The 9,707-nt window shown below is 57.6% G+C and overlaps 1 protein-coding gene across 2 annotated transcripts; it reads left to right on the top strand.

Moving 5' to 3' along the window:
* The first annotated feature begins 221 nt into the window (after positions 1-221).
* Ppp1r1b (protein phosphatase 1 regulatory inhibitor subunit 1B) lies at positions 222-9,560 on the top strand. 2 transcript variants are annotated; one of them, XM_021659876.2, is made up of 7 exons: positions 222-907; positions 2,240-2,300; positions 2,558-2,580; positions 2,860-2,935; positions 7,137-7,343; positions 8,589-8,725; positions 8,803-9,560. In XM_021659876.2, the coding sequence occupies exons 1-6, from the start codon at positions 827-829 to the stop codon at positions 8,720-8,722; spliced, it is 582 nt and encodes a 193-aa protein (XP_021515551.2). In that variant the 5' UTR covers positions 222-826; the 3' UTR covers positions 8,723-8,725; positions 8,803-9,560. The 2 variants fall into 2 exon arrangements, with proteins under 2 accessions (XP_021515551.2, XP_021515550.2); XM_021659875.2 differs by having other exon boundaries at positions 249-907; positions 8,589-8,711.
* The last annotated feature ends 147 nt before the right edge of the window (positions 9,561-9,707 follow it).

Genomic DNA, 9,707 nt, shown 5'->3' with positions numbered 1-9,707 from the left:
CCTACCAGGATGACTGACAGGTGTCCTCCCACGCACACCTCTCTCACACTCGCTTTCTAGGACACCCCCCATTCACAGCGTGACACTCTCACACTCTCTCCTCGACCTCACAGGCCTCCCTCAAAACTCCACGTTCCGGGCGGGGGGGAGGAGGGGAACCCGAAGTGGTTAAGGCCGGAGTCCGGGCTCCAGCTGCCCCTGGCCCCTCCCCTCAGCTGCACCGCTGGACTCCATCAATAATGCAACACCGAGTTCTGGGGAGACAGCAGGGGGCCCCCGGGCTGCTCCCCTGGCCCTAGCTGGCACTCCGCACCCTCCTCCCAGCCCCGGGAGAACACGCTTCTCGACGCTCATTGGCCGCTTTCCCCTAAGCCCTCCCTCCCAGCGCCCGGGCGCCAGTCCCTGGAGGAGGGGACGGGCTGGGACCCCAGGGTTGGGACCCGTAGGGCGCAGCCTGCGGAGGCAGAGGCGCGGAGAGGGAGGAGGCAGAAGGAGGGTGGACAGAAGCTGGTGGAGCGAGGCCGGGGACAGCCCGCCGAGACCCGCGGGGAGAGCGCGCAGGCCGGGAGCCGGAGCCCCGCGCCCCAAACCCCATAGCTCCCGACCGAGGCGCGGGGACTGCGAGCCCCGGGGGGCGGGTGGAGGCGCCGAGCCGGGTGCTGCGGGCGAGCCCCGTGGTCCCAGCCCTCGCGGAGATCGCGGAGCGCGGGATCTCCCTGGGTGCGAGGACCGAGCTCCTCCTCCGCGCAGCACGCGCCCCCCGCAGCTCCGGACGGCGGAGCAGGGATCGGCCGGGCCCCCCACCCCCGAGAGCGCGCAGCCTGCCATGGATCCCAAGGACCGCAAGAAGATCCAGTTCTCGGTGCCGGCGCCGCCGAGCCAGCTCGACCCCCGCCAGGTGGAGATGGTAAGGGGGCTGCGCCCCATCCGCGTGGCACCCCGCCACTCCCCAGCACCTACATCCCTCGCTCAGCCCGGCCGGTGCCCGGGACCCCGCCTGGGCGCCTCGCGGGACGGGAAGTTCGCTGGAGGCCCCTGGTAACTTTTCCCCCACCCCGGACCTTTGAGCCGATCTTGGGCGGGAGAAATCCTGCAGTGAGCGTCCGGAGACAGTGGGCTGCTTCGTTGGTCCTTCACCGCCCCCGCTACGCTAGTCCTCTCCCCACGGGCACCACATCACCCTGGTGGCACCCTCACGGGCACGAACAGCCCAGGCAGGCGTCTGAGCCTGTCACCTCAACAACCTAGGGTCTAGGGGACCCCGGTTTCACCCGATAGGCCTGGTCTGGGGTCCCCAGAACGTTGTTCTGAATACTTCGTGGTATTCCCCCTAGAGCTGCAACCCCCCGGGGGGGGGACATTCTCTAGGGGGTTGGGAGACCCACAGAGGTATGGGGGAGAGGTCTGAACTCCTCGACCTGGCAAGGACACTTGTTGCTGAGATGCCGCTGGCCCTGAAGAGGGCAGCGAGAAGGGAGCAAAGCCCTTCCTGGGGGTATTTGGTTGGAGTGGGGTGCAGCTTGGGCCTAAGCAGTTTTTGGCAGCAGCCGCTTCAGCTGCAATTACCTGGGCCTCTCTGCATTTCCCTGGAGCTCCAAGGGGACCTAATTAACTGACAGTTGGTCTGATTGCCGAACTAGGGCTGGGCAAGGAGAACAATTCACTTTTTTTTTTCCCCCATGAGAACGGGGCGGAGTTTCACAGCTTGAGCAAGACTGTGTCAGGGGCCCAGACCCCAACTTCCAGAGACTCCAGCCGACCCCTGGGTGTCTGGGGTTCAAGCCCACACCTGAGTCTCAGGTGTGGACGGAGGTGCCTGCAGTTTTGGCCTCAGACCTCTTCTGCAGCTAAGTCCAGCCCTTGAGTTGACCTTTGGCGGATAGGGCCATAGGGACCTCAGGGTGTTCAACCTGGCAGTAAGAGCTGCCATCCATCAGTTTTGGCTTCTAGGAAAAGTTGTAGCTGTGGAGTGGGAGCATCCGGGGCTAGGAGTCAGTGGATGGTTTTCTAGTCCCTTGGACCCCTCCTGCTGTGTGACACTGAGCACGTTGCTGAACCTTTCTAAGCCTTGGACTTTTCATCCCTGTGAAATAAAGGGATTGAGTGAGCTGGGCGAGCTCTAGCGGCCTTTGATTCGCAGGCCCCCTGAGGATGGACTCCAAAGCCCTGTTTCCAGCTGACTGAGAGGGGTGTTGAGGCGATAGGGTGTTTATCCTGCTCCCTTCCTTCATCTCCCTAGATCCGGCGCCGGAGACCAACCCCTGCCATGCTCTTCAGGCTCTCAGAGCACTCCTCGCCAGGTAGGGCCCGTTCCCTGCCCCTACCCCACCTCTGCTGCCTTTCTGAGCGCCCCCATGAGAAGGGGACTGGCAGGAGACCGGAGGCCTGAAAGGCCAACTCACAGCTGGGTTGGTTTACTCTCTTGGCACCTGTTGGTGCCAGGAGGGAAGGGCACACTTCTGCTGTCCCAAAGATTGAGGCTTTGGGGGAAAGTAACCTGATTCTTTTTCTCTTCCTCTTTGGTCATGATTGGTGTCTGCCTGGTGGCCTCTCTCAGAGGAGGAGGCCTCTCCTCACCAGGTGAGTTTCCTGGGGCAGCTGGGCCCCCTGGGGTGGGGTAGACTGAAGCCTGCAGAGCCAGCCCAGGCCACCACAGGACATAATAGCATATCAGTTACATTTCCCTGGAAAGATCCTGTTCTGGGTGTCACCTTCTCTCTTAGTGGGGTGGGGTGTCCATGACTGAGGGTCCTGCTCTGAGTCAGGCTTCTCCTAATGGGGTTGGGGCTTGGCCTAGGTGTCGTAGGGCAAAGGGAGGGGGTCTCTGGGGAGCCTGCTCCAACTGCTTCTTCTCTGTAGAGAACCTCCGGAGAGGGGCACCACCCGAAGTCCAAGAGAGCCAACCCCTGTGCCTACACTCCCCCGTCGCTGAAAGGTACTGGTCCCGCCCTTCCATCTGTCTGTGGTCTCCCGGAGGCATGCAGCTGGGCTGACATGGGGGAGGAAGAGGAAATGTCAGCTGGGAAGGACTGCCACCAAGCCACCACCTGACTTGGGAGAATAGTTCTCTTTTAGGCTCCCAGAGGCAGGGAAAGGGCAGCTGGGGTTTATGGTTTGGAGGTTGTAAGGGAGAACTGGTTAGCCCAGGACAATAAGCATCGAGGGGTGGCAAGACACTCTGGGGTATGTCTCGGCTGGGCCACGCTCACCCCCTGCTTCCCCCCCTGGCTCCACCTGCATCTTGCATTCTCCTTTTTCTGATTTTCTGTTATTCCTAGCCCAGTGCGGTGGCGCGCCTCTGTAATCCCAGCACTCTGGGAGGCAGAGGCAGGCGGATCTCTGAGAGTTCAAGGCCGGCCTGGTCTACAGAGTGAGTCCAGAACAGCCAAGGCTACATGAAAAAAGCCTAACTCGAAAAACCAAACCAAACTAAACAAACAAAAAACAAAAACAAAAACAAAAAACAGGTGTTATTCCTGTCACACGTTGCCAGGTCTCATTGGCGGGCACTGAGCGAAATAAGATGAGGAGGAAGGTTTGGAGGCTCACAGTGTAGCTCAGTGCGCTTGAATGACATACACAGGCACCCTAGCTACAGCCCTAATACTGATTTTTTTTTTTTTAAACTCATTATGGTAGCACAGAGGTATGTAATCTCAGCATTTTGGAGACAGAGGCAGGCGGGTTTCTGTGAGTTCAAGGCAAACCTGGTCTATTGAGAAAGTGCCAGGCCAGCTAGAGTTGCATGGTGGTGAGACCTTTCTCAAAAAGCAAAACCAAAATACCCCAAAGCAAAACACCCCCCCCCATCCTTGGTGACTCATACCTGTAATCCCTGCCTTATAAGGCAGAGCCCGGAAGATTGCTATGGACATGAGCTCAGCCTGGGCCACACAAGGGAATGCCAGTCCAGCTAGGACAACACAGCGAGACCGTGTCTCATGAAGAAGTGAGAGACGAGTGATTCCTTCCCTGGCCTCCAGGACCCTTTGCCCCTAAGGGTCAGGGAGAGCTTGTAGAAGGGATGAGGCTCTTGGACTCAACAGGCCCGGAAAGACGGGCAAAAGAAAGGAGGTGTGCAAAGGGCTGGTGGTCTGAAGCCAGTTTTCAGGGATAGCTGGAGACTTGGATTCTGGCCGGAAAGCTGGGGACGATACATCTAGAGGAGGAGCGGGTGCAAGTAGTGTACCAAGTGTGAGTAAGTGTGCCTCTTCCCAGCTAGGTGCCGGTGGCCTACCACCCCTCGGGAGTCCCCTCCTGTCTGTCCTGTCCCTTCTCTTGGCAGTGTGAAACACGAATGCACACACACACACACACACACACACACACACACACCGCCAAGAGCTCCCCGAGGTGGGTGGCTTTATTGTGGTTTCCCAGCGCCAGCCAAGGTCAACAGGTGCACCTATCGGCTCTCCTGCCAAGACTGGGGACAGGAGAGAGAAGCTGGGAGGACAGGAGAACGGCTTTCCTTCTCCTAGGCCTGGGAAACGGAGGGAGGAAGCCGCAGCAGCAGCGAGTGGCAGTGTGAAAGGACTTGCCTGGGGATGTGGCGAAGGGCTTAAAGCAGGCGTGAAGATAGGCGGCACGTTTCCAAGGAGTCCAGGAACTTGGCCTTGAGACTGGGTTGTGGGTCGCAAATGCAGCACCTGTGACGCCCTGGCTTCCATCACCAGCTCCGTGTGAGCGAGTGTGGTGTCACATGCCTGTAAGCCTGTGGGCTTAGAGCCCGGAGGATGGGAGGTTCAAGGTCACGCTCAGCGAGTTGGAGGCTAACGTGGGACACTTGGTGAGGCTTTGTCTTAGCCGGTCAGCCTCTCCTCCACTCTAGGCTGGGAGGACGTGAGGGGCGAAAGCGGTACCACCTGCCCCGTGTCCTTTCAGGGGAGGTGCTGGGGGTAGAAGCCAGGGTCTTATACACTATAGGTGGAGCCCTAGTTCAGCCCTCCTTGGCTTTGGTTCTGGACTTAGGGAGTGGGCTGAGGTAGGAGTTTAGGGTCAAGTTTCTTGTGTACCAAAGGATAACCAAAGATCTGCCTATCCCAGCCTCTCTGGGCTGTATCCATAGTCTGGGTAGGAAGAGACAGGGATGTGGGAAGAAGCCAGAGATGGCTTTCCTAGGATTCTTGAAAAAAATTTTTTTTTTTCGGGACAGGGTTTCTTTGTGTACCCCTGGCTGTTCTGGAACTTACTTTGTAGACCAGGCTGGCCTCGAACTCACAATGGTCCACCTGCCTCTGCCTCCCAAGTGCTGGGATTAAAGGTGTGTGCCATCACCGCCCTTCTGGGTTTTGAATCTAAAAAATGGAAGAAGTTGGGGCAGGGAGATTTTAGGGTCCCAGACATGGAGAGGTAAGAGAAGGAGACAGCGTGGTAGGCAAAGTATAGACTCTCAAAGGCCCAGCAAGGCGTGAGAGACTTGAGTAACGTAAGCAGGAGCTCACGGGGCACCAGCATGGGTGCCGCACAAGCACATACCTACCATAGCCTTCTCGGATCACGAACTCGCTCTCTTCCCCCAACTGCCTGCTCCCTCCTCTCCCCCAGCCCAGAGGCCCTTCTGTACGGACACAGTTCTGTTTGGCAAGCCTAACGCTCTCTGGGCAAGGGCAAGCGTCCTGTCCAGGGCTTGGGTTTTGTAGGGCACGATTCAAGAGCCCTCCGGGAAGGGTGGTCAGCACGAAACCTGGGGGGGGAGGGTGAGCAGGGGGGTAAAGGGTGTTCCCAGGCCAGGTCAGAGCTCTCTCAGTTGGCTCAAGGTGAAACTTTGCTGGGTCCTCAAGGCCAGGGCAGGGCGATTTATTGCGATTTTATTGCCTGGATGGCTTGCCCACAGCCAGCGGGAAGAGGTAGGCTGGGAGCTGGGGGCAGGGCGGGGCGTCGGGCACACACAATGCGCCCTCTGTGCCTGCCTGCCCCTGAGTTGGCAGGAGTGCAGGGCCCTGCTCAGCGCACCGGAGGCTTCCAGCCTACCCCCCTGGGCTGCTAAGGGGAGGGGCCACCATTGGCTTAAGCGGCCAAAAAGCACTGACCGCTGCAGGGAGACTAGTCTGAGGCCCGCTGACCTAGTGTCTCACCCACTCTGAAGTCCTGACGTAGTCCCTGGCCCCGGGCTGGCTCCGCTCTAGTCTTTTGTTTTGAGGGGGTGGGTTGTTTCTGTAGCCCAGGCTAGATTAGATCTCACTGTGTAGCTGAGGGTGCCCTTGAACTCCTGATTCTCCTGCCTCTACCTGGTGGATGCCGCCATTTCGGGCTTCAGCTAGGAGCAGAACCCAGGGGTCTGCGAATGCGAGGCAGGCACTCTGCCAACCAGGCTGCAGCCCAGTCCTCCGCCCTCCCCCCCCCCCCCCCCCCGTCAGACCTCGCCACTCCCCAGAACCCCCAGCCCGCCCCTTCCTCCCTCCCCGCTTCTCATCTTTGGGAAGCCGCCCACACTGTTCCTTTCCTAGGCTGAATCTGAGCAGGTCTTCGTGGTGGTGGTGGTGGGGTGTTGCTGCTTTCTGGGTCACCGCAGAGGCAGCTGGGAGATCAGGGATATGGGTCAAGACTGTGAGGGCCGCACCTGAAGGGCTTGCCCAGCAAGGCCGCAGAGTGCTGGGACCTCAGGCTCAGAGTTGTTCCTGCTTTGGGAGCTTGGGGGAGAGGTGCAGCTTAGCATCAAATACTGGGCCCTATTGGGCAGGGAGGCACAGAAAAGGGGATCGTTGTGAACGGTGTCGGAGAAAATGGCTCTGGCAGATGGGCCTGGCACCTTCTGCCTGCGGTTGATACTGGTAGATGGAGGGTCTTGGGCACTGGCTGTGTAAGCTTCCTGGCCAGAGAATGCTAAGCTGCTGCTGTGCTTGTCTGGTCTTGCCCAGCCAGGTGCCCTGTGGTGTAGCAGTTTTCTGATGCCAATCTCTGGGGGGATGGGGGGGAGGTCAGCATCTTGGAACAGCTTAAGAGCTAATATGATCAAAATGTGCCCCTGTCACTCCCACCTTGGGTTGACATAGCCCCCTCCCCCACAGTGGAGTGGATTGTGGCCATTTACCATTGAACTTGGGCCCCTTAGGGTGTCGCCTCTGCCTCAGTTGCTCGCATGAGCTGCCCCTCCAGCTCGGCTGACCCTTGCCTCCCTGGGTCCCCCCTGACAGCCGTGCAGCAGCGCATTGCTGAGTCCCACCTGCAGACCATCAGCAACTTGAACGAGAACCCGGCCTCAGAGGAAGAGGATGAGTTGGGGGAGCTTCGGGAGCTGGGGTACCCAAGAGAGGATGAAGAGGAGGATGAGGATGAGGATGAAGAGGAGGATGAAGAGGAAGACAGCCAGGCGGAGGTCCTGAAAGCCAACAGGGGCATGGGTAAGCTGAAGGGGCTGTGGTGCCGTGGGTAAGGTATGGCTCTTCCGGAAGTATCCTGTGATGTCCTCCTATGGCCAGCTCCTGAGACCTGACATGAAGGTTAGTCCTTCGCGTGATTAGGTTTTCCCATTGCTCGTCCCTTCCTAAAAATCAAGGCAAGGCACAGGATAATTGAGGTGAGACCCAAAGAAAGGACTTTCTACCCACGGAAGTACATTGTAAGGAGGTTCAGAGATGAAGAGAGAGCCCAACATTCCCTCTCCTGCAGTTCTGAACCTAGCACACACTCGGCTGTCTGCAGGAGGCTGGCTGATTTGCCCTCTCCGGGACGGGTGAGGGTGTCTTTTTCCTGCCTAGGATGGGGTGGGACAGTGCCCTCTAGTGTCCAGATGTGGAATCAAGGGTTTAAGAACCAGTCAGGTCTACTGGACCCTCAGAGGCTTGGAGATAATAAGGCTTCTAAAACCTACCCAGGAGGCTTCAGAGACAGAAAGCACACAGAAGACCCGACATCCAGACAACTAGACAGAAAAACCTCACCCTCTCTGGTGGTTGTATCTTCCACGCCACAAAATGCCTATTTCACCTGGTGCACATAAAACTTTTTGGATGAATTATTTATGAGGATGACAAGCAGTTTCCACTGAAAGCGTTTGGCCCTTGGGCCCAGAGAAGATGGCTTAGGTCTCCTCTCTGTATCTCTGGCTGTGAGGGCATCTGAGGGCATCAGAAGACTGGAAGGGCTGAGTGAGCTCCTTCTGAGACACCCCCCAGAACAGATGAAAAACTGATGAGAGCTGCTCCCTCGGGAAGGGGAAGGGGTCCTGGGTCACATAACTTAACACCCAAGGGGCAGTACTCCTAGGTGACTCCGAGGTACCAGTTCTGGACCACTTCAGAGGACAGGGTCTCACGCTGCAATCCAGGTTGGCCTGAATCTTAACAACGCATCTATCTCAGGTTGACCTTCAACTCAAAGCAATCCTCCTGCTTCAGCTCCTGACTGCTGGCATAAACTTACACACCCAGCTTTCCAGGAGGTATTTTCTTATCTAAGGCAATCTATACTGATCTTCTGACATAGTCTTTCCTCCGAGAGGGTACCCAGGAACTAAGTCACATGGTCAGTCATAGGGAGCCTTGTCCAGTCCAGTGTTCTGACAGGATGTCTCAGGAGATTGATCTGAAGTCATCAGACAGCACCACAGGGCCGCTCAACCTATGTTTGTATGCCCTCTTTTCCAGTGGGGCAGAAGCTTACTTGTGGGCAGGGTCTGGAGGGGCCCTGGGAGCGCCCACCTCCTCTGGATGAGCCCCAGAGAGATGGAAACTCTGAGGAGCAAGTGGGAGACAGAGCAGCACTAAGTGGTGAGCCCTGAGTGGTGAGTGTGGGGTGGGGAGGTGGATGGAAGCTTCAGGGGCCAAGCCAGGCCTTGAGTCCTCTTTACTTGTCTTTCAGAGCCTGGAGAGGAGCCTCAGCACCCTACCCCGCCCTGAGCCGGGCACATAAGCTCAGAGTCCCGCATCTCCCGGGAGGAAGTGCTTCTCAGAAACCCACTCTGTCCCCACCTTACTTTGTACCCTTTCTTTCACCTGCTAGGGCTGCGGCTTCCGACTTTAGAAGACTAAGGCTGGTCTGTGTTTGCTTTGGCTGAAGCCCAGAGTCCCCAATGCCTCTCCTTGCCAGTCGTTCTTCTGTTTACCCGGTGGGAGGGGGGAAGGTGAGAAGGCCCACATTGGCAAACCCGGAGAGCCAGAAACAAAATAGTCACCCTTCACAATTCTCTCCAGATCCACTCCCTTGGGCGCAGGAGACCCACAGGGCAGACCCTAAAATCTGGGGAAAGGAGGTGCTGAGAGCCTTCAGGTGCCCTGAGATCTCCATCTCTTCTTTTTGGGGAGGGGGCTCAAGTCTCCAACCCTCTCCCAGACTTCTACCAGGGCCCAGGTCTCAGGCATCCTTTCCCACAGCCTCAATGTTTTGGATGTCTTCCCCATCATCCTTTTCCTGCAAGATGGACTGGCAGAGGCTGCTTGTTGCGTTTTTGTTCGTGCTTTGGTGCCAGGAATGCCACTTAGTATATGTCCTTAGAGGGGCCACACAGAGTGGGGAGCCTGGTTCTCCTTGTCCTCCAGCTGCTTGGCTCCCTTCCCCCTACTTCCCTGACTCCAGGCCTGAACCCCTCCCATGCTGTAATAAATCTTTGTAAATAATTGTCCTGAGACTCTTCTTTCAGGGGAGGGAGGAGAGATCGGGAAGTAACGGCATGTCCTGACAGGGAAAATGGTGGTTATCTAAGGGTCAGGATCTTGACCCTGGTGTTCATTCCTTCCCAGGAATATTAAATATTAGACATTAAACCT

Source organism: Meriones unguiculatus, chromosome 7 (genome assembly GCF_030254825.1).
Source record: "Meriones unguiculatus strain TT.TT164.6M chromosome 7, Bangor_MerUng_6.1, whole genome shotgun sequence".
NCBI classification, from domain to species: domain Eukaryota; kingdom Metazoa; phylum Chordata; class Mammalia; order Rodentia; family Muridae; genus Meriones; species Meriones unguiculatus.
The sequence above is the reverse complement of the archived record's forward strand: the minus strand, read 5'-3'. Positions and strand labels throughout refer to the sequence as shown.